The sequence below is a fragment of the Semicossyphus pulcher genome, unplaced genomic scaffold (genome assembly GCF_022749685.1).
Source record: "Semicossyphus pulcher isolate SPU_LCO1_2020_fin unplaced genomic scaffold, fSemPul1.0.p SCAF_4, whole genome shotgun sequence".
Taxonomy (NCBI): domain Eukaryota; kingdom Metazoa; phylum Chordata; class Actinopteri; order Labriformes; family Labridae; genus Semicossyphus; species Semicossyphus pulcher.
In genome coordinates, this window is record NW_027211715.1 from 24,583,004 (window position 1) to 24,605,670 (window position 22,667).

General features: G+C 40.0%; 2 protein-coding genes across 2 annotated transcripts; both read right to left on the bottom strand.

Annotated features, from left to right (window-relative positions):
* Nucleotides 1-1,151: 1,151 nt before the first annotated feature.
* Nucleotides 1,152-9,869, bottom strand: LOC138607943 (uncharacterized). The gene is made up of 5 exons (XM_069680608.1): nucleotides 9,785-9,869; nucleotides 6,808-7,092; nucleotides 4,737-5,303; nucleotides 3,667-3,880; nucleotides 1,152-1,830 (listed from the first exon to the last, which is right to left on the bottom strand). The coding sequence occupies exons 2-5, from the start codon at nucleotides 7,079-7,081 to the stop codon at nucleotides 1,575-1,577; spliced, it is 1,311 nt and encodes a 436-aa protein (XP_069536709.1). The 5' UTR covers nucleotides 7,082-7,092; nucleotides 9,785-9,869; the 3' UTR covers nucleotides 1,152-1,574.
* Nucleotides 9,870-11,306: 1,437 nt separating this feature from the next.
* Nucleotides 11,307-19,174, bottom strand: ctdspl3 (CTD (carboxy-terminal domain, RNA polymerase II, polypeptide A) small phosphatase like 3). Its single transcript, XM_069680345.1, has 11 exons — nucleotides 18,944-19,174; nucleotides 16,841-16,964; nucleotides 16,566-16,706; nucleotides 15,727-15,841; nucleotides 15,089-15,200; nucleotides 14,276-14,362; nucleotides 13,892-13,954; nucleotides 13,609-13,688; nucleotides 13,206-13,332; nucleotides 12,847-12,942; nucleotides 11,307-11,748 (listed from the first exon to the last, which is right to left on the bottom strand). The coding sequence occupies exons 1-11, from the start codon at nucleotides 19,082-19,084 to the stop codon at nucleotides 11,683-11,685; spliced, it is 1,152 nt and encodes a 383-aa protein (XP_069536446.1). The 5' UTR covers nucleotides 19,085-19,174; the 3' UTR covers nucleotides 11,307-11,682.
* Between the last annotated feature and the right edge of the window lie 3,493 nt (nucleotides 19,175-22,667).

Below are 22,667 nucleotides of genomic sequence, written 5' to 3' on the forward strand. Positions count from 1 at the left end.
CATTTACTATCATTTGTGCTATTGTATCATATTTGCGTCATTTAGTCAACTGATATCGATTTGTAAATTGATCTTACTTATTCAGTTTACTATTGAGATAGATTTTTGTAACACGAAACCAACTTGAATGTAGTTTCGTAGCTTATTCCATACTGCAAGTAATAAGATTGCTCGGGGAGAAACACGATCCTTTATCCATTTTACCTCAAAGTAGTCTTAACACCATGTTATTAACAAAATGTTATCTTTATTTTAGGAGTTTAGTTCCCCCCTGTTGGGTGAGTCTTATTGTCAACATTAGGGAAACAGTAAAATGCCTACAAGGGCCATGGTTAATTGATCATTTAAAGTGTGAATAGCTTTTCAGGTTGTCTTTACAGGAAGGGTACAATAACATAATATGTATGTAAGTGTATAGTAAGTAATGCTTAATTTACATTACTCACCATTAACAAATGATCAAGTCACTGTGGCTTGATGTGTTAATCCACAGTAAATTGATAATCAGTTTAGGAATGTTGATTTACTATTACTTCATACATCAACTGATATACATCAAGTTTGCTTGATACAAGTTGTATAAAAAAAAATCTATGCGACTTAAGTCTGTCCTGCTGGCCAAATGTACTAGTTTAGTAAAACTGGGTGCGCAGGGTAATTAAAAAAAAAGGAAAAAAGACTTGCACACTGTCAGACTTTAAAGAGTCATGGATCTTCATATACCGAACAATTACTCTCATGAAACCAGGAAAAAGATCTTAGCATCTGAATGAATAGCCTTTAATTAAAGTAATTCGGAAAGCAATTTAATCTTTCCTTCGACTCAGTTGTCAAAAGAAAATGAGAGCGGCCTGATTTAGCATTCTGTTTTTGTTTTGGCCTCATTTTGTGCCACAAACCCGAGCGAGCCAACAACAGCAGCAGCAGCAGCAGCAGCAGCGAGGGACACGCGCAGGGTGGAGATGAAGAGCAACCAGAGAACATTGAGAGCATGTTATCACATAATGACAGGGCCAGCGCTGGAAACGCACGTTGTCGTTCCTCCAGGAATAGCTGCTCAGTCGAAGAAGAAGAAGAAGAAGAAGAAGAGTGAGAACTGAAAACTGGAAAAGATGAAAAGACATTTTTTACAAAGGATTTTATTTGTCTTCTTCATGTACAAACCTTTTGGACAGTTGAAATAACAAAGTCTTACAACTGAAGTTGCTTTTCTTGTGGTTTTTTAAGATCAAACCAAATTCAGCCACATATAAATCTGAGCTTTTAAGTACTTTAGAGTTCAAAACTTTAAATACAGGCACTGGAATAGCTTAAAAGGACAAGTGTTTAAGACAACAGCATTGTTCAAAGGCTGTCTCCGCCACAAGCAGGGAAAGGGCTCTTTTGTTCCAGATAATAAGCATGAATCCACATAAAAAGGTCCTGTATAGGAGGAGCAGGAATACAAGTAAAGCCGTCACAGACTTTGGAGGTTATAGTGGCAGCGTGTGTTGCTGTGCTGAACTGCAGACCACAGGAATGGCCTATTTTTAGAAAGATCTCCTCCCCATAGAAGAAGAAAGCTGGGCTCCTCCTCACTGAGCGTCCAGGATGTCTGTGGGTAGGACGTCTGGTTTGCCACTTGGGCTCTGTGATGTCTCCCCTAACCAGGAAGAGGGGGTGACCTGATTATAGAGGATGTCCTGAGAGCCAAGAAGTGGTTCTTTGAGATTCAGGGTGTAGATGAGGAACAGATTGAGAGCAACCATAGCGAGGAGCGGGAAGAAGGTCAGGCCGGAGCCGAAACCTCTCCAGGAGCTGCACACGTTCAGGCTGACCCAGTAAACAAGCCTGCAGAGGGTCACAGAAAACACACAAAGAGGAAATTAGATCAAGTTCAAACTTTACTGATAAACTCTAACAGCCTCCCTGATGGTGTTTAACTAGGCTCACACTTCAGTGGTGGTGAAGAATTCAGGACCCTTCCTAAAGTACAACAATGTAAAATCACTCCATTACAAATACAAGTCGTACATTTAAAGCTTATTATTGGGGCATTTTTCAATTTATTGTATTCTATAAACTTATCATGTACTATAAATGTAATGTCTAAAGGGAAAGGAAACTTCAGCTGTCAGATAAAAGCCTAGTTGAGTAAAAAGCACACAAACAGGTCCAGTAACTTCCTGGAGTCTTCTGCTGGTTGCTTAGTAATTGTTGTTTTTACACTTTGGTTTTGGTTCAGTAGAGATTAAACAAAAAAACACAAAACCACAGATTACAGAATTAGGCTAGCTGTTTCCAGTCTTTGTGCTAAGCTAAGCTAAGCTAACTGTCTTTTGGCTTCACTTCTATACTTAAAATGACATTTTTCCCTTTTAAATAAAATCAAAGAAACAGACACACGCAGAGAAACTCATCCATTAGAAGTCTGAAGTTATTATTAGAGGATTTCCATCATGTTAATGCTGTAGTGTCACTTGCCAACTGATACAGAACTTAATATTCAGGAAAAAGCTAGCTTCTTCTTCCTGTGAAATAAACTTCTGACTCCTGCAACTCACCGAGCTAAAAGAAGAGTTCAATGAGGCTGAGTTCATGTAAACGTTTGTCGGTCTAAACTCTCTGTTGCTGTACAACACGCTGCCAAAAGTTCTGTTGGGCTTTGTTAATGACAGTGGTTGTGTTCATTTTTAGCCATGCTAGCGGCTCGGCTCCAGCGTCGGCCTGTAAGTCCAACACTCCCAACTAAAATATCTCAACAACTGCTGGATGGACTGGTGTGCAATTTGGTACAGACATTTATGGTTGTTAGGGGATGTATCCTACTGGCTTTGATGATCCCATGACTTTTATTTTAGTGCCAGCATGAGGTTTATTTGTGAATTTGAATAAAATGGCTGAACAACAATTGTTTGATTGCCATGAAATTCCGTACAGAACTTACTAAAGTTATTTAAATATATAATAACAAGATTAGTAACTAATGAATTTCAGCCTCAGCAATTAATTTTGTGCTAATGAACAAATGTATCATTGTTAGCACTGATTCAGATTATGAGAATGTTAGCATGCTGATGTTAGCGTTTAGCTTATCATCTCTAAGTTAAATGCTAACACTGTCTCTAATGATGCTTTCATCTGAGTTCACAGACGGAAATTTCAGCTGGATCGGAAAGTCAGAAGCTTTCTGACCTTGACCTAAAAATCTAAGAAAGCTGTGTGCATCAACAGTAATTAAAGCTGCAGTGTTATCCTTTTTATTAGCACTTCTGTCTTATCTGTGCGACATTAAATCTGTCATACACACTCTCCATCATCTATAAGTGGACATGTTGCTATGTGGTTTCTATGTAAAAAGTACTGCGTAATGGTAACAATGGCTAACCTGGCTAGAGCACACCCAACTTTCTCCACCCCGTTGAAACTTGTCTTTTTTAACACAGTAAACTGGGGTGTGACGTCATTCCCATCTCAAACTTCTGATGCAAAAGGAACAGCATAGGTAAATATGTTAGCATGAGCTGCAGACCCTTCATATTTAATGTTTGAATTGTACTGCTCTGGCCATGAAGCTTACTGTTTGGTCTTTATACATCTTATTTATTGTGCATTTTCTGAGTTTGATGACGTTCAGTTTGTTTGGCTCTTTTATGCGCCCCCCTCTTGTCCAGATTTGAGCCTCACCTTCCTAACACGAACATAGCAACCAGTATTGGCACCAACTTCAGCTGGTCTTGAGGCAGTAAAACTGCCATTACAACCAGGTTGAGGATGTAGAGGAGTAACAGTTCCAAGGACGCCGTGACAAACAGCTGCTGCAGCGCCCGTCTTCTGGGAGTCGGCTCCTGCAGATCGAAGGAGGCTGTGCAGAACTGGCACACTGCACCCAGGAGCATCGCTGGGAGGGATAAAAGAGCAATATGTCAGTTAGCATTTGAACCATGGCCATCTTTCCACAAATTTCTCTTTCAACACTCCTAGCCGCAGTTCATCTCATCTGACAGCACACTTTGTTTATCTTTATTTGAATACAGCAACTGCCCACATGCAAATACTCCTCACTAGCATCAAGTACCTATAGGTGAGAGGAAAAAGATCTAGACAGGCTTATTAATACATTTGGAGAGGAAAGTAATAAAATAATAGAATATTAAATGCAGATGGGGTGTAAATTTACTAGAAATAGAATTAATCCAGCATGCAGTTTTTATGCAGAATGGAAGCTAACATGCATTTTTTTTCTTTTTAACAAACTGAAGATATGTACTGCGATAAATGAAAAGAAGAATTTAAAGTAAAAAGCAGTTAAGTTGTCCGTGTCCTCTGTTGTCTCCTTAGCCTATTTCAAATTTAGTCAGACATTAAAGCAGATAAAACACCAAAGAACTTGACAGTTTGGATGTTTCTGCCGCCTGCCCTCTCTTTCTCTCTGAGGTCGCTCAGGTTGAGAATTGATTTGAATATTCCGAAACAACTAGGCCACAGCCTGAGAGACGAGAGATGCAGCCCGGCCTCTTATTGTAGTTTCCATTTAAAGCTATGTGCAGCAGAGGGAAATTATGCTTCTTTCTCTCCAGAGGCCCTGGGAGACGTCTGCTGCACTGAGGTTGAAAGTGTATGAAATTAAAGGGGACAGGGGACATCGAAACATTCCTAGACGAGGCGGCCAGACGAACCAAATCCTCCCTTAATCTTTATCTCTCATTTGCGGCGCTCACACGGTTGTTTTTGAAAGTAAGTGTACAGGTGTTTACCGAGCAGGATGGGGACGGCTGCCACCACACAGCAGCACAGGGTGAAGACGATGCGGCTTGGTGTGTCGGGGTAGTCGGGGGGTTTAATGGGGACGTAGAAATAGAGTGCATAGAGGACCCCGGCTGCACACAGAAGAGAGGCCACGACTGAGAGGAAAGCAGGAACTCTGCCGCTCTGACAGCATCGGCACTGGCAGCAGCGGCAGCAGCATCGTCCTCGATCTGCAGCCTCCTCCGCGGCCTCAAAAGTCTCTCCCCGCCCCTCCGAGCTCCACACAGTCAGCTCCACGCTCTCAGGCGGCGGGCCTATCAGAGGTCGACCCTCGTCAACAGTGGAGTCCAGATTGGTGGACTCTGGACTCCATCTCGGTGTGTCTGTGCCGTTGGGAATGTCTCCCTGAGAGGCCGGGGTTGGAAAGCTGATGCAGTTTTCCGTGGCAGCGTCCAAATTGTGCGCTGTGATGATGGGACTGGAAAGAGTTTGATCCAGCTCCCCCTCCTCCTGCTGGTCTGCACGTGGCTGCTCGTGGAGGTCGTCTCTGGGCTGCTGGTGGCAGGGAGCAGAGCCTGTTCAAACCAGAGCACATTTTACTACAGAAAAACAGATACTGAAAGGAATCAGCTACAGACTCACATTTATCAGTCATGTCTTCACTCTATGTCAGGCACAGGCAAAGTGGAGGCCTGGGTCTCATGCAGCAGTTTGGTGGGGTGGGCTCATGGCTGGATCAACCAATTAGAAGACCCATGGGTAAAAAGCTGCGTGTGTTCCCACATATACAGACTACAAAGACACCCTTACTAAGTCTAGCTGGATAAAAGAAACATACAGTGATACTAGTTCTGTTTAACATGTGTTAGATAGTCACAAGGCTCCAGGCAATAAAACACCAAGAAGGTTATCAGCAAACTTTGCGCCTGCATTTACATGTGTTCACTTCTCCCCTTTCTGGTCTGTGTTCTTTGCTGCTGGTGTTTTATCTATGCTTGTAAATAAAATAGTCACCCACTTAACATAATTGATGTTTATAAGGCTGCATCCTAATTCACCCACTCGGCCCTTCCCCTCTGTGTATAAAGATGAAAAAATATGACAGAAAGAGAGGTGTCCCGTTTCCTCTGTAAAGATTATAACTTCTTCCAATAGTAGCTCAGTCCTGTAGGGCCTCTACCCAGTCAAGGTAGGGCAAGGCACTAAAATTGGGATTTGCCCTTAATCCGTCTTAACTTTGTCTCTCTCATGACCCCCCAAATACTTTGTGAGAATATAACTTTGTACATAAGAATATAATTTAAACTTTGTCTCCTGTCTCAATGTGGACAAATAAAACCTGCCATGGAGTGCCTTGGTAACCGAGTGGAGGTGTAAGTGAAATTAGTTACATGTTGAATCCTGTTACCTGTCAGCCTCTTTAGTACTGAACTGACAAATAAAGATTAAAATGCAAAAAAAAATGACCAAACAAAGATTACTCTCTTAGAAAACAACTGCAGTTCTGCACCAAAACACCAAAACACATTCCTTGGCAATAAACCCCGGTGCTGATTCTGATTCAATTAATTAATACACCATCTTTCTTTCACCTTTAGATGCATGCAGGACATGTAGCTGAAAAGCGTACTCCTTAAATCACCATCAGTCTTCAATCTGACCAGAATCACATAAGAAAACAAGTCCCTTTTCTCCAAGGAGAAATTCAAACCTGCTTGTTTCTTAAGCCAATGCTAATATCTCCAAGGTTTCTGTATTGTAGTGACTCAACTCAACACTGATTCCCACCACAAAGTGCTTTGTTATGTCCTTTTCCAGCACTAAAAGCAACTTTAAAATTTTCCACTTGTACAGGGGATTTAAGGGTCATTAAACTTTTATGCATGGAAGTTGGTCAAGAAACTCCTTGCAGGTCGACTTTAGATTTTTCGTGTTAACTTTTGCTCTGCTTTAATCAGCCCTGACTCCGTCTTGACTCTCTGGATCCGGTCTGGACTCGAGCTCTTCCTAATTTGCTCTGGCCTCAAACCCTTCAGCTCCGTCAAGACAGACAGTAAAAAAGCCGCGGTAATAACTCACTCTTTGGCTGATCGGTCGCTGGTGGTGGTTCAAGGGAATGCTGGGAGCCAGAGACGGAGTGGGAGGACGAGTGCAGCTCCTCCACCGACGACTCGGGACTGTCTGACACCGGAGCCAAGGAGATCTGAGTGTCCAGGTCCAGGAAAGGGGAGAAGGAGAGCCTGGTGGGGTCAATGTCCTGGAGCTGGTTGATGATGTCGCTGATGGACTCCTTCATGCTGTCGAGCTCCTTTGCATTCTGCCGGTTTGTGGCCTGAAGCCCCGAGGTGCTCATGGTCACACAGCCTGAGGGGAGCAGGAAGAGGTTCAGACAGTAACCAGTTAAAAACACCAAAACCAGGGACACACGGGGCTGTACAACCACCTCCAGTCTCCTCAGTGTCAGAGAAGCCAAATCAGTACACAACTTTACAGTAAAGCCCACAGAGTTTAATTTTACTTTCTCTTAAATAGAGTCAATTATTCACTTTCTTTAAACATCTGGTGGCACTTGTGGCATCGTGCAGAGAGAAGCCACATCATCACAAACCCTGACAGAGTATCTAAGGTCATTTGGAAGTCTGAGTCAGAGAAGTACAAGAAAAGTTGAACTTCTGTTTTAATGGTTTGTTGCCTGTATTCAGTGTACAGCATTCACCCGCCCTTTAAGGAGAATACAAACCCTTCAAACAAAAACTTGACTGGGGCTTAACGTGGAGTGATGTCAAACTGGTAATGTTTTTTGACTAAAGGAAGTCTGTGTTGATGTGACTGGAAGTCAGAGTTTATCTTCCTCTGTAAGGTAACGCTGGCTGCAGGTTTGAACTGTTGTCATCTCAGTTTGTTCTTAGTAATTAGGACAGATTAACTCTTCAATAAGAACAGGTTTAAAGTCAAAATAACTTTAAATGACTAGCACTCATTCCATGCAACACATATTTTTAATCCTGTATCCAAAAGAAATATGGGACATATAACACGACAGCATTTGATCATGCAACCAGGACACTGAGGACATGTTTAAAATGTGTTCATGGTGGGTATTGGAGGCTGATTGGAGTGCAATTACTTACATTTTAATAATTGAATGCAATAAAAATATAAAATATTAGAGAATTAGCATTATATATCTACATCAGTCTCTATGAGTCATTACATATCTATGTAGTCAGTCAATAACCTGTTTTGACTCTTTGTTTTTAACATAAAGGAGTAGATTGACATTTTGGGAAATTAGCTTATATGCTATCTTAGCGATCGTTCCCACTCTTGTGCCTGCTTCTTAAACATGAAGTTACAGTAAGCCACCTGGCTTATCTTAGAAAACGTAGCTTATTTGCTTTCTTTTTAAATGTAAGACGAGAAAATTGACCCCTCTCTCATGTGTTTCCCTTAAATATGACACTGTAGCCATGCAAGAGACAGTTAGCTTAGCCTAGCATAAAGACTGGAAGCAGAGGGAATCAACAAGCCAAACTTAAAGAAAGGAATAGAAACGTTTTTTAAGCCACACTTTTTGGTTTGATTAAACCAATGGAATGATTCTGAAACTTTTGTGTAGAACCAGGTTTCTCTCTGTTATCAATTTTTAGGCTATGCTAAGCTAACTGTCTCCTGCAAGACCACTTGGTAGGCTACTAGATGATTCTTCAATAGTACTTCACTTATTTTAGGATTTAGTAGAACTGTGAAGAATGGAAAGTTTGCAGTTTTTTTTACTTACTTAGGATATTTAGAGAACTGGAGAGGTAAACATATTTATTTTGTAATGAAACATAGAAAAATAGATCTTTTAACTTTGACTCTTCTGCTTTAAACTGGGAGACATTGTGGGGTCCCCATTGTAATGTAACAGACGTGATGATTAGAATTAACATAAGGTGGAATTAGTGCGAGTTTAAAACGTAAAAAAAATTGATGATAATAACTACAGGAAAGACAAATTGGATTACATTTAATAAAGAAGATAACTCAGAATCATGCGTAGTGGAAAGTGGCCTTGAAAAGCAAATTTACTTAAGTACTGTACTGAAGCCACATGTATTACTTGAGTATTCTTATTTATACTACAAATATGACATATATTTTCAAATTCAACTTCTAAACAATATTTTAAACCGTGAAAATGAGCTTCACCTTAACCAAGTGGAACATGAAAGTGAAAACGATCCAATTATGGATGATGAAAACATGATTTTAATTTTTAATCCACAACGTGCGTTTGGTTATGCTGCTTTTATGAGTAAATGCTCTTGGTATATCTTTTACCACTAATTTATATTACTATTAAAAAGTCAAAGAACAACATACTGTACACGATTTGGACAAAACGTCCGACAAATGACTTTAAAATTACACCACTCACGCGCCTTAGTTTGTGCACAGTTGATTCATTAACATCTGTTCATTGAATTGAAGCATTTTATCCTGATTGTTTTTGGCGCACATCCAACGATGGCGCAGCCTCAGCACACAAAATCTGCAGCGAGGATCTTTCTCCAAACAAATGAGGACTTTACCATGTATAGAGCGCAATTACAGGAGTCCTCGCGCTCTTTTCTTTAAGGTCGGAGGGGAATAAATCTCGGTGGTTATCAGAGTTGGCGTGGATGTGGAAACGCGCGTAGGGGGGCAATGTGCTTTTTGAACTTTTCGCCCGCTGCTGAGCAACACTCTCAAACAAATATCTGTTAAAATTCCTCATCTTCAAAGCAAATACATTCTGATGGGGTCTGGTTTAGTTCAGGGGTTGCAGGAAATGACTAATTTGGTGATAAATAAATCAAAGGAGGCTAAAATGCGCTCGAGTCCGCGTTAAGACTGTGCGTAAAGGACACACAAGTCATTCTGAAAGAGCAGCGCTGAAACCCTATATTTAGTGGCCATTCAGCAGCAATTACATCAGTTCACAGACAGATTTCAGAGACAAAGGTGAATTTTATTTAGCTTCAGCTCGAGTTATTCAATGAGAAGACATGCCTCGTGCAAATGGACTTACTTTGGTCGGAGCAGTTCCAGAGTATTTGGAGAGTTTACTCTTCAAGCAGTAAAAAAAAAAATCCCTCAGTCCTTCTCCGCCGTTCTTCCCTCCCCCTCCGTTTGCTTTTGTCTTCCAGGGATCCTGAACTTCTGAATCAAATTTCAAGACGGACAAAATACTAGGCTTTTTCCTCCGCCCACACAGGAGTGTTTTTTTTCTTCCTGGGTACCATGTCAAACACCATATGGAGCAAATAAAGCCGGAGCAGGAGAGGGAGGAGGGGGAGGAGGAGGAGGCACTTTCTCTCAGTTTACCTCTAAATTCAACATTAGCAATTAAGAGTTTGTCTAAACAGGACAGTAAACATTTACACTGAAATTAAAACTCATCACTCTAACACACAGGATGACAGTGTGTACTACTGTGCAATGACTTTCCTGTACGGGATTAAGTACTATTTTTATTACTATAATTTTTATAGCAAACTACACATTTATATTGTGCTTTTATCCACTTTAAACAAACATTAAATGTCATTAGCTCTAAGTAAAATAGTAATAGTAAAAAAAAAAAATTAAAAAATATTTACAGTATTTGCACTCCTGATTTTTATTTCTGTTTGGACTAATGACTTGGTATTTAGATCTTGGTACTGGTATTTGGTATTTAGACCAAATAATTTAAGCCATATATTAAAAAAAGTGTCAAACATTTGCTGGTTTCAGCTTTAAAAGTGGAGATTTGCAGCTCATCTTCTTTCTTATCATTGTGAGTATATTTATGGTTTCTACACAGTAAAAATTCTTCAACAGGTCTCCTCAGTTCAATTATAATACTTTCTATAAAGCTGTTAAAGTCTAATATATTCTTTAATTAAATAAATACTAACCACATTAATTTAAATATTCATTTTTGCCATTCCTAATCTGCTTTTTGGTGTTCCAACAATATTTATATAACATCCCGAGGTTTTAACAACCTCTGGCATGTTAATATTCTACTAACAAGAATAGTGACTTCATGTTAAAGTAACCTAACTGAGCTGTTGTAAGAAAACCTGTGTGAGATGAATCAAACTTTGTTCCAAACAATTCTATAGTTGTTAAATATGATGGTAGGTATTCTTACGTTTATAGACTGTTCATCTGCAGTCTACCTCTGAAACTGACGACTCCTATTTCACACATCTTTTCCATTTCCATCTAACACACTGGTGGCTCTTTCCTGCTGCACAGGAAGTGATACGTTTTATTTTTTCAGCCGCAGGAACAGCATTTTCTTTAGGAAATAGAAGAACAGCATGTAGCACTCAATACCACACACACTCAGATGTCCAAAAGATTAAACTGTATCAAAACCACCAGCACTGCAGATCTTTAGAGTTTAGGCATCTTTAGTATCATTTCATAATGTTACAGAAAGATGATTCACTTCTGCTGCATCAGTGATGTTATTTACATCTTATTGTTCCACACATCTTTGTACACAGTGTGCTGCAAATAAGGCTGAAACATCTTCATTCTCCCATTTATAATAGGGTCATTTTATTGCATAAAAAAGCATATTTAAAATATACAGAGAGAAGGTGATGATTAGTAAAATAATCAATAAATTAAAATTTACTATAAACAACCAATTTGGAGTTTGGTCTGCTATATACACACACATACACTGGGGGCGGTTTATTGCCCCGTGGAATGAGTCTTGGAGAAACAGGGTTTGGTGATGAACGACCAGCAGCATGTTTGAAATACCGATCTGCCGTCCTTAAAAGTCATCAGGGAGGACGAGGAGGGCGAGCAGGTCGGCTTCAGGTCCACTTATTCACACTGGATTCTGCTTTTAGCCAAAGCATAAAGAAAGCAAACATGAGCTGTGAAAGTCACATAGAGAAGTTAAAGCGAGGAGGGGTCCCGTTAGTCCTCTGACAGCAGCCTGTGGAAGTGATCCTTCCTCTTCTTCAGCACCTCCCGAAAATCCTCCTGAAAAAACACAGCGGGAGAGATTCAGACAGAATGATGAGACCGGGGGAGGAAAGACAGCAGGAAAGATGATGCTGCAGATAACCAGCTGTTTTATTCACACTCGACTCTCTGCTGCTCAAACTCTGAGAATCTAACGGCTGCACGGATCAAACGTGAGAGAATGAAACTGGTTCACGATTCAAACAAGTCAGACGTTACTGTGAAACCTCTACAGTTTAATGGACCAATTGTTCAACACTGTAAATACTGTCTCCTCACTGTTTTTATTACCAATTTTACATTTGTGGGGCTATAAATAATAATTCTCTTCATGTTGCTTCATCAGTCACTTGGTCTGTATTTTACCTGCAATGATTAGTACATTAATCAATTAGTCAATCAACAAAATATTAGTTGAATCGAATGATTTCAAGGATCAAAAATGCTAAATATTTTTTTCAAGTGTTTGTGTCTTTGACACGCATGATGGCTAAATTAATCTGAGTAATCTTTTAGAATACCTGTTATTAGATAAGATGATTGTAGAGATAGATGGACAATGTCTTACAGCACAAGATGACATCATCAATGTCTTGTTGATGGATACTTTTCAATCTCTCAATCATTTCACTTTGATATTGTTGCAGCTCTAAACATCTGTTAAAGTCACTGCATGGAAACAATTAGTGTCATTTATATACTGCATCACGCAGCCAGGGGTCGCTGTTGCTAAATGAAAATAACTGGCTTCACATTTTGTCTGATTTTTTTTGGCTCTTATTGTTACGATAATATAATACAGAATGAAATTCTAGTGCCAGATTGCTCCAAAATTACAGCCCAAAATAGGACAAATACAAAATAACAACTCAAATACAAGTGAAATATTAAGACAATAAAACAGACAGGAAAGACTGTAACCTGACAACTTAACTTACTATGTTTAATGGTTACATCAGAACAAAGATTATTTATTATTTTTCTTCGTTAATTCAATGCACCTTCAGATGGATTTTAAGAAATGTAACAAAGGATTACGACTGAATGTCAATACAGGCAAAGCAACACAAAGCAAACATAAAAGAATCATAAAGGCTGATAAAATGAGAGACGTACCGCTGCAGACAGTTTCTCCATGGAGGGGATGAGTTTCTGCAGTTCTCTGTCCTCCGACTCCCCGGACCAGCTCTTGATGGGAACCGTGTTCATCAGCTGCAAAAACCACAGAAGCTTCAATAAATACAGACAGCTTTTTGTCTGACAGCACAAACACCTCAGTAATATTTCTGGTGTTATTAAAGTTAGGTCTGCTTCTTTTCTAAATGTTGCTCACTGAAATGAACCAACATGACACAAACAAACACTAAACTTAGTCTACTAAGAATCAGATCTGATTAGCTAATATGTTTTTTATCATATTCTCTTCTCTCTCTTCTAACAAGTGGCATTTAAAATCACAGCTGCATGGCTCTTACATGGTACGGGTATGTGTGGGGTGCGTTGTCCAGAATGACCGTCTTGGCAGGGTCCCTCCCCAGCACGCTGAGATCTTTGACGTAGTGACCGAGGACGCAGGTGCAGTCCTCCTGATACAGACGATGCCTACGAGAGAGGGCATCAACAGGTTAGAAACATTTACACCACTTTCTGTAAAACCAGCGTGTATGTGTAAGTATGAGCTACAATACACGTCATAATTAGTTATCTAAATCTATTCAACCCTTCTTCGTGATATTAACTGCCTGGAGGTCACAGGCGGGTCACTAGCAGGCTAACACTCACTGACCGAGTCTGACGAGCCTGACAGAGTGCACGTCTCTGCGGTCAAACTAAGAGTTTATGAAACACGAGTGTGAGCAGATCTTTAAGGAGACTTACCGAAACAGTTTTCTCTGCGGGTCCAGGATGTTCAGTATCTTCTCAGCGTATTCCTTCTTTGCACATGTGTAAACAAACAGCTGGAACAGAACACAAACAGCAGCTGGGACCACAAACCAGAACTCAGCGAGCAGCAGGACAACACGGAAACTACATGTTGTAAGACTTATTAAAAAAGATAAAAGGTTGAAATGAATTGTCACAGATAAATAAAAATGGTGGGGAAAGTATGAGAGAATATCTGTGTATACGAACCACTAACATTAAGTGTATGAACTCATACCTCATAGATTTTCGCCATGGACTGCAGAAACTCTTGAACATGTGGACGTAGGATCATGTACACCTGTTGTAACAGAGCAGCAGAGAGGATACAAGATAAACAAGTGAGCACATTTCCTCCTAGGTGGATAACTTATTAACATGGTGCCAGTTTAGACATTAAAAAAAGACTCTGTGTCTCGTGTTTGCTCGCTAACAGTTATTGTCAGTTCTAGTATTTCTCCACATTAAGACTAGACACCTTCCCCTTCTTCCTGTCATCCATCACTGAAGACGACAAACACACTGACATGATTCCTCCATCATCCTTAAACTCTCTTCAAAATCTGTAGTCATCTGCATATGTGTGCTTCAGATTCACAAACAACACGCAGCGAGTGTTTACCTTGTACTGATGGTCCTGGAAAGCCGTGTAGAAGGTGTACTCTGCCTCCTCGATCACATTCAGAGAGCTGAACATCAGGGTCTCCTCCTGGAAGGCCACACATTAATATCTCACATCACAAACCAAATGTTTGTACAGCTAAACTCAAGCACAATCTGAGCCTCCACCACAGACTGAGATGGACGACATGACAGCTCTCTTAAAGTGAAGCCAAAACACTGCGAGTGCCCCCTGCTGACTGGCTGCAGTAGTTAGTTCTTATCATGCTGATTTACATCCAAGTGTTCATTTTTCTGACAGTTAATTAGTTATTTGATGCTTTCAAAAGGATGATTGACAGCTTTGTTGACAAATCCAATCAGTTCTAGATTAGCAGAGTTTAGGAGGAACGGCGAGAGGAGACGTAACTAAAACAATCACTACAGTCATTGAAGTTTCCACATCTGTGATGGCTGCTTCAGACCAACACAAGAAGCTGTTCTGCTGCTAAACACGCCGACGTGCCTGATCTTTGCTGTATTTTTCAGTAAGTTAAGTGTGTGTTTTGGTTAGTGGAAGTGGCTAAGACGGCTCCACCTGCCGATCTCTACTCCGCAACTCCGGCTTCAAATGACGTCACCATGGCAAGACGGCAGCGCCTATCACAGGGGCTATTTTGGCATCAATTTTGTACAATGGGAGCAGATGGAGACGCGTCATCCATCTATATATACAGTCATTGCCCTCAACCCTTAATTCTTTATGAACTCACTCTCCTGTTTCAGTATGACAGAGTTGATTCTGCCTTATTTATATGCAGAGGACTTCACTCACCAGGTCGACCACCAGCGTGGCCTCAGGAGTGCTCCTGGTCTTGGGTGGAATATCTCTGAGTTGGGGTCGGGAATGTTGAGACTGCAGCGGTACGTTTTTGATGAAGTTGAAGCTGGGAAAATAAAAATGCTCTTTAATGATTAGAAAGAATCAGTGACACAATGTGAAGTATGTACAAAAGGCCATAAACAGTACAGTGATGATGAACCCTGTCAGTGTAGAAATCCATTTAAAAAGCAACATGTGAAGAACTAACATTTATTTATTTATTTCATGTCTCTTTTCATGTTGGCCTTTTATTGCTCGGGATATTTCACAGTCATGGGTTATTTAGGAAATGTATCATTCTAATGTTTCTAATTCTTCTAGTGTTTGTTGTGTTTTCTGCTCTTGTAATGGAAACATAAACAAGCAGGATGAGAAACTAAAGGGTCTGGATGAAGACTACATTCCTACAGCACAGAAGAAAAGCAGAGAAAGGCGTGTGAGAGATCATAGGTTTTCTCTTTACACGTTTCCTCTCGTGCTGCTGCCTATGCTAAGTTTGACATCATTCAGTTAGCTGGTCTGGCCCACTAAGATTGTCTTGTCAACACGTTGCCATCTGACTTCATGCAAGAAAGGGGCTTCACACTTACGGATTAAAGACGTCCTCGTCCTCGTCTCCAATCAGAAGGTCTATGGAGCCGAAACCAAAGACACCTTGTTCTGGGCTCATCAACACGTTGTTTCCAGTACCCGTAAACTTCATATCTGCAGATACAAAAGTGTACAAACTGTAAGCAACACAAGTCAGGTCATCTCTGATGATCATCATGAACGATGGGTCGGCCTTCATGCCTTCATCGGAGCGTAAAATTTGTTTATTTTACTTTGGATTTTCGCTTATTTTTCAAGTTGTATCTGTAGTCATCGATCATTTCTTCGCAAGTGTTGCGAGTAAACAGTGATGAACTATGGCTGAACAAATAGAGACCGGAAAATCAGCTGCTTAGCTCCATCAATATTGTTTCTAACTATTTCTAAAGAGGAAAAGTATGCCTCATGTTTCCAACAGGACAAAGAGTCCTCCACCAATAAAACAAATACCAGCTCACCACATTAATGCCTGCGGAGCACTTCAAGAGGCTCAAACTATTCCGTCAGTGTGATGAAGCCAGGGTGGGAATTTACCACAAGCCACCAGAGAGAAGCTGGTACACTTATACTGTGGTTGGTAAGTGAGTTTACTCAAACAGACTGAAAAGGAAAAATAATCTGAAGGATGACTCGATGTCTCTCAAAATAAATGGCAAAGAAGCAGAGTGAAGTGTTGAGCCGAGTGGGTAAGACTCTTACTCTTCCAAAACACTAAATCAAATAAATTATCTTGCAGGGATTCTAGCAGACTTTTTAAGATATTGCATTCATGCAATGTGAGTCTGTTTGACGCTGCCATATTGGACATAAAAATGGTAGTGACAGTAGCTGCACTCACTCTCTTTGCTGGGTGTGAGGAAACGCACAATAGGCGAGTAGATGTTCCTGGCTGTCGTGTTTCGTGGAGTCACAGGGTCGATCTCTGACAGAATGCGTTCATGGCGCATGATGGGCCTGATGGGAGTCTTGAAGGCATAATCTAGAAGCACAAACAGACCATCAGTTAGAAAACAAAAACATACACAAGGTAACTGTAAGAAATTCCTATTCAGAACAACTTAATACATATTAGAAGGTTGATTGAGAATAACTTTAAAAGCTTTTAAAAAATACCTGTTTCTCCGTCATCAACAGCGATTGCTCTCTTCCTTGCCCGGCCGCGGGGCAGTGGTCGCCTCGTCAGTGTGGGAATTTCATCATCTGACAGGTGAGGGTCATTTTTCAAGGTGTCTTCACTCTACACAGCAAAAAGTAAAACAAACGAACAAAACAAAAAACATTAGTAAACTAAAACACATTATCAGAACCACAGTTCTTACAGTTGGCATTAATGTGATTTTGTTAGAATAAAGTAGGCGAGAAATGTGTATATCTGAAATGCTACTCTGTGACACCATATAATTTTATAAGAACCGAAATACCATTTAAATATTATTTACAGGGATAAGTATGAAAAAGAAACTGGCTCATGTCCCTGTTGAGCTGTTATTCAAATTATATTTAGGTCTTTTTTCTAGAGGGTGTGACTGTAAGATATGCTCAGACAAGACTGCACAAACATTGCCCAAAAAGGTAATTTATAAGCAAAGCCATGTCCTGCTGTTTCACTACAGCTGTGGGGTTAAAGGAAAAACAAGTAACCTTTTATCATTAAACCGATTCTCCATCTCCACAACATAATATACAAAAACTACATCTTACATCTATCTTACATATATCCAAATATCTTTGTAACTCAAGCAGATTATTGCAGTATACAATGAATAATGCAATAATCTTTTAAAAAGCAGGAAAACTAGTTACCTACTCACAACAACACCTACATAGATTTGTACAAAATTGTGCATACAGCCTGAGACATGCATACTTTAGAGACAGAAGCAGAGTTAAACTTTCTGCAACATAAGCTGCACTTACACTACAACAAGTTGATGCAATGGCAATGACCATGTATGTATAAAGCATTATAAAAAGGATCATACCATCACCAGTATTGCAAGATAATGCATCGTGTTAAGTGATAGCTTTGACCATGACAGTGCCAGGAACTTCTCTTCTAAACGTATGTGGATTATAAAGCAATAGAAACTGCCTCTGTCCTGCACTATATGATGTATTTGACTTGCTGTTTTTTTCCATTCTGCGACAACAAAGGAAATGCTCACGTGAGCCATAAACAAAAGGGATCGTGACAGCATGTATACACGCTGGATTCTCGAGTGTAAATAGTCCTGCATGCGTGCGTCCCGATGACCTACTTTTACTGGGACCCTCTCCCACATGCAACCGGGCTCTTAAATCCTCTGCCAGACAGCACGTCACGGAGCTGCATGTCTGAACCTCCCAGGGCTGGCAGAGCATCAGAGGCTAAATACTGAGGACATTCCCTGGCTTCAAGCTTTTTTGTTTTGTTTTTTACAACTGTTGTGCTTTGTCCAATATGTACGGCTCCTCTTTGTTTGATGCGAAGATAAAAGGTGATACCCACAGCAATATTGAGTCCACGTGTTCAATCTGAGCAATATAAAATAACGCCCATGCAAAATATCGTACCCAAGCTATTGTAAGTACAACACGAACGGAAGTTGCAGAAGAAGTTACCTCTGTAACAACGGTATATTTATGACAAAGAAATAACTATAACATTAACTTGCTTTATGTCCATAGTTTGGTAGAGAAAACACATCTTCTATGTTCTAAGCACCACAAACTACCGCCTCATAAATAACAAAGTAAATCTCAAACCTCTCACAAACAGTTTCAACAAAGGAAGAACACTTAAAACTTCATGGAGGGAAGATTTATTGCAGGGCTGTTGTTTAGGTGCGGTAGCTTTTAGCTGGCTAGCTATACAATGGCAAGTGTGAGTATCACCCACTCTCCCAATCTTTACGTTTAGGCTGCTCATTAACAAAAAATAAATGTATTTAATGATCTCCTGGGACATGCGAGTGGTTTCATGAAGTAGAGTACAGAAGAAAAGCCACCTATCGGCCAGCTGCTGCTTCAACACAACAGCAGCTCGCGACGCCTCTACTGTTTTGTTATGGGAACACGAGCTAACACGGTGGCTAGCTAATTAGCATCAGCGTACCGAAACTATTACTTAAACTACTGCCCGTGCGTACAAGCGAAATGTTCACTGGTACCAAGAACATTACCGTGACACAAAATTACTGACTTGTAAAATAACCATAGCTAACTGTAAATAGTTACCTTGGTTTGAAGCGGGCTGTCGTCCTCTGATAGGTGCGTTCGTCTCGGTGTCGCTTTGTTGCACCGTCGGCGGTTGCTCCTCGGCGTCTCCGAGCAACTGGTAACGTTTCTTTGAGACCTGAGTCTCATTGTTCTTGTCATACGGGACTTGTAGATATAAACCCACAAAATACTCCACTGTAGTGAGGGTAAACGCTTCGAGTCGGATGCTTTCTCTTCCCTTCCACCCTAACCAGGTTAGGTCCAGCAGCAGTGAATGCGCTGGTGTAGCTCCGCCCGCCCCGCGCAGCCCCTTGCCTTCTCAAATCAGTTAATGTGTTTAAATCTGCCGGGCCGCGATAGGTTCACCATTGCGGATACTGCGAGAGGGCGGGGCTTCAGAAAACTCCAGCGTCAACGTGAAACCCTAGTCACGTTGCAGTAGAAGCATGTGTCTAAGCGTGAAAGATGTGGGTCAACATCTAGATCAAAACAGAACCTTTATTTTGCTTTGCATTATAATGCATTTCCCCTAGAAAACCTCTTTTATTTGTAAAGAATAATGGTTAACATGTCAGAAAAACACCAGTTAAAATATATTTTTTTAAAAGTAGGTCAATATTTGACATATAATTATTTTGATAATTTACCAATCTAATTAGGAGATACATTAATAAGGCTACATTTATTCATATTCTTGCTCATAATGCTTCTTTAATTAAACAATACAGGACTATTACTAGTCATGGAGTATTTTAAACTGCATTACTGTTAATTAAAGGTTCTGAATAGTTTTTCCACCTCTATAAATGTCTTTTTAGACATTTGGATGCTAATATATAGTTATAACCCATGTGATTGGCACATCACAACATATGTCATTGCCTGTAATTTAACATTAATGCAGTGATATGTGGTTTTGGACAATTAATTGCACTTTTATCCACCAGTTTAATCAATTTTCAGAGAGTAAATATGTTTAAAAGAAACTGTAAGACAATTTAAAATATATAGGACTTCTGAATTCACTCATACAGAAGAGGCTGAAAGGGTGATGTGAACACCAGCATTGATGTTATCGAGTATAAATTGAACACATTTTCCTTAAAGACAAAAGAATAACTACTTTAAAGGCAAAGAACATCTAATTTTTTAAACAGGGATTAACAGGTTTGCTAACATGTCTCAGGTATCCAATCCTAAAATAGAAAAACAAACAAAGCTCTGGTGACATTTAAGAAAGGTGATATTTTATTAATTTCAGATTCAAAATAAAAGTATTCACACAAACACATGTTGAGTAAATAGGAAAGAATAGCTCTCCACCCTTCAAAAACAAAGAAAAATAAAATAAAAATAAACAGTTGCATTGCCCGCTGCCACTTCACTGTTCCTGTGGTTACCGGGAAACATCCCATTCATCAAAAACTTTTATCATTTATAGAAAAAGGAGGAATAAGCACACATTAATAGAACAGACTGAAAGTCAAAGTCGCAGTACTGACAGTGGTACTAGCGGCAGTACTTGTTGAAGTACTAGTAGTAGTTGAGCTGGAGGTTCCCTGTTGTTGATGCTCAAATAAACTAACAGCAGAAGCGTTACAAACCCGCCACACAGATAGAGAGAGTGAAACAGGAAGCCACAGAGTCCAAAATGTCTCAGCTCGCAGCTACAAAGCGACAAATAAATTATTTTATTTGATTCCAGCCGAGACAATCACAAAAACACAACACAATACTTGTTTCCAATACAATCTCATGTGTTTTATGAGATTACAGCTAATCTAAAGTACTGTGCTGCTGTGTTAAGGTTCATTTGGGACCCTGCATGGCGCCCGTCATCACTTCCTCTTTGTGCACCAGCTGAACTGTAACGTGAGCCCTTCCTGGGTTAAATGCATCAAACTGGAGGTAGAGGTAGATTTTCCTGAGAAGTTGTAAAAGACAAGAGTCTTGTTTCAGTTCTGAAGTTAACTTGAAGACACGTGAAGACCCCCCTCACACGCACACACACACACACACGCACACACTCACACACATCACATGCTTCCCTAAAATAATCACATTATCATCATCATCATTATCGCTATGTTCATAAATCTGCTCTAAATGTAATCTCTGTGTGCCGGGGTTGCTACAGCAAATTCAGGAAAGCAAAGAAAGAGCAAAAAACAAATATAAACATGATATAATTCACAGCCCTAAAAAGCCATTTTTCAATAATTTTCTATTTAATGAATCTTAGTAATAAAGGTTAATTCATACAACCATTGTCACAGCAGAAGGCATCTTGTTATTTCTCATGTTTCTCCTTGTCTACAGTCCACCTGACGGAGGTGAAGTCAGTGATGAAGTCCAGTCAAAAGCCCACATGCACTCTAACCCATAAATGTTCCAGCATAATTTCCACATCGCCAACATGTGCAGAACAACTGGACCACGTATGTTTTTCAAGAGGATCTTTAAGCTACAGCTTTGGCGGGAGTAAAAGCAGCAATATTTTCAATTACTTTCTTCTATAATGACATGAAACTATTGAGGGTTTATGCTGATTGGACGCTCCGACAGCCCCTTAAGAAACTCCATATTTAATACCACTATATTAAGTCAGGAAATCATATGACAAAACAAACTAAAGTTAATTTTGCATTTTGAAAACGAGTTTGAAATTGAGTCCAGCTTAGTCATTGTTCCGATTTTTAAAACAGCACTTGAATGCACCAAACAAGCAGACTCTTGAATTCTATCCCAGCTACTTAACTGCGCAAGAAAATATTGAAAATTTGATAAAATTAAAAAAAGCTGAGAACTGCAGACAGAATGCACATCTGACAAGTGAAAGCGGCACAAATAAGACCCACAGATGCAGCCGAAAGCATTCAGAAAAAACGGATCCAAAATCTGCTGAAAATTCCTTTTAAAACTCAGAACAGAGTTAAGAATGACAGCTATCAGCTACCTCTGATATAGAGATGCGTGCCTGACCAGGACAGGACATTTGATTATTGATTATTTTGCTGTGTTTTTAATAGTAAATCCACTATTGAAGAGAATGCATTGAACATTTAATGTCCCATCATTATCTAATACTTTTCAGAAGCTTTAAAGATAAAACTCTGGAAACACTGGAGGGAAATGAAGATCCGAACACCGAAAACATGTCCTTTTAAAACTGATTGTGCGTCGTAACCAAACCTTCCACTGAGGGGAGCTCTAAGTAAAGAGGTCAAAGCTGGAGCTGAGGCTATACTGGTATCTCTGGTTCCCCTTGCATTACTAACATCCAGTAAAGGTTCCTTTTTCAAGCTGATATCTGATTGTCTGTGTTTGCAATCTCTTTCATGTTTAGAGTGAAGTCTTTATGAACCAGCATCCACAACGTGTTGATGAGGTTTCAACAGGCTTCTCTGCAAAGACACCTGCAAAAAGCGGAAGTTCTTGAGGTAGAATCAGGGCTTTGACTGTGGTTGAGGGGATGTCAGAGTGTGTTTGGAGGTATACAGTGTTGTCATAACGTCTTCTGATTGTCCCGAACGCGGAATTAACAAGATGCCAACCTTCCCTGAAATTGCTGCTGAGCACAAAGAGAAGAAGAGAGCGAGCTGCAGTACCTCCACTGTTCAAATGCAAATATCCCACAGAGCTGATCGATAGATATATGATAAACATGGATCTACTGAAGGGGGAGGACCACAAAAGGTCACAGGGTCAAATCTAAAAAAGGCTGCGTTGATCCTTCAGATCA

Coding starts and splice junctions, on each gene's coding strand:
- ctdspl3 (XM_069680345.1), bottom strand. CDS start 19,084: ATGACAAGAACAATGAGACTCAGGTCTCAAAGAAACGTTACCAGTTGC. Junction 16,707..16,840: donor TGTTGATGACGGAGAAACAG/GTATTTTTTAAA, acceptor TTGTGCTTCTAG/ATTATGCCTTCAAGACTCCC. Junction 12,943..13,205: donor CCCACACATACCCGTACCAT/GTAAGAGCCATG, acceptor TGGTTTTTGCAG/CTGATGAACACGGTTCCCAT.
- LOC138607943 (XM_069680608.1), bottom strand. CDS start 7,081: ATGAGCACCTCGGGGCTTCAGGCCACAAACCGGCAGAATGCAAAGGAG. Junction 5,304..6,807: donor AGCGACCGATCAGCCAAAGA/GTGAGTTATTAC, acceptor TGGTTTGAACAG/GCTCTGCTCCCTGCCACCAG. Junction 3,881..4,736: donor AGCCGTCCCCATCCTGCTCG/GTAAACACCTGT, acceptor TATCCCTCCCAG/CGATGCTCCTGGGTGCAGTG.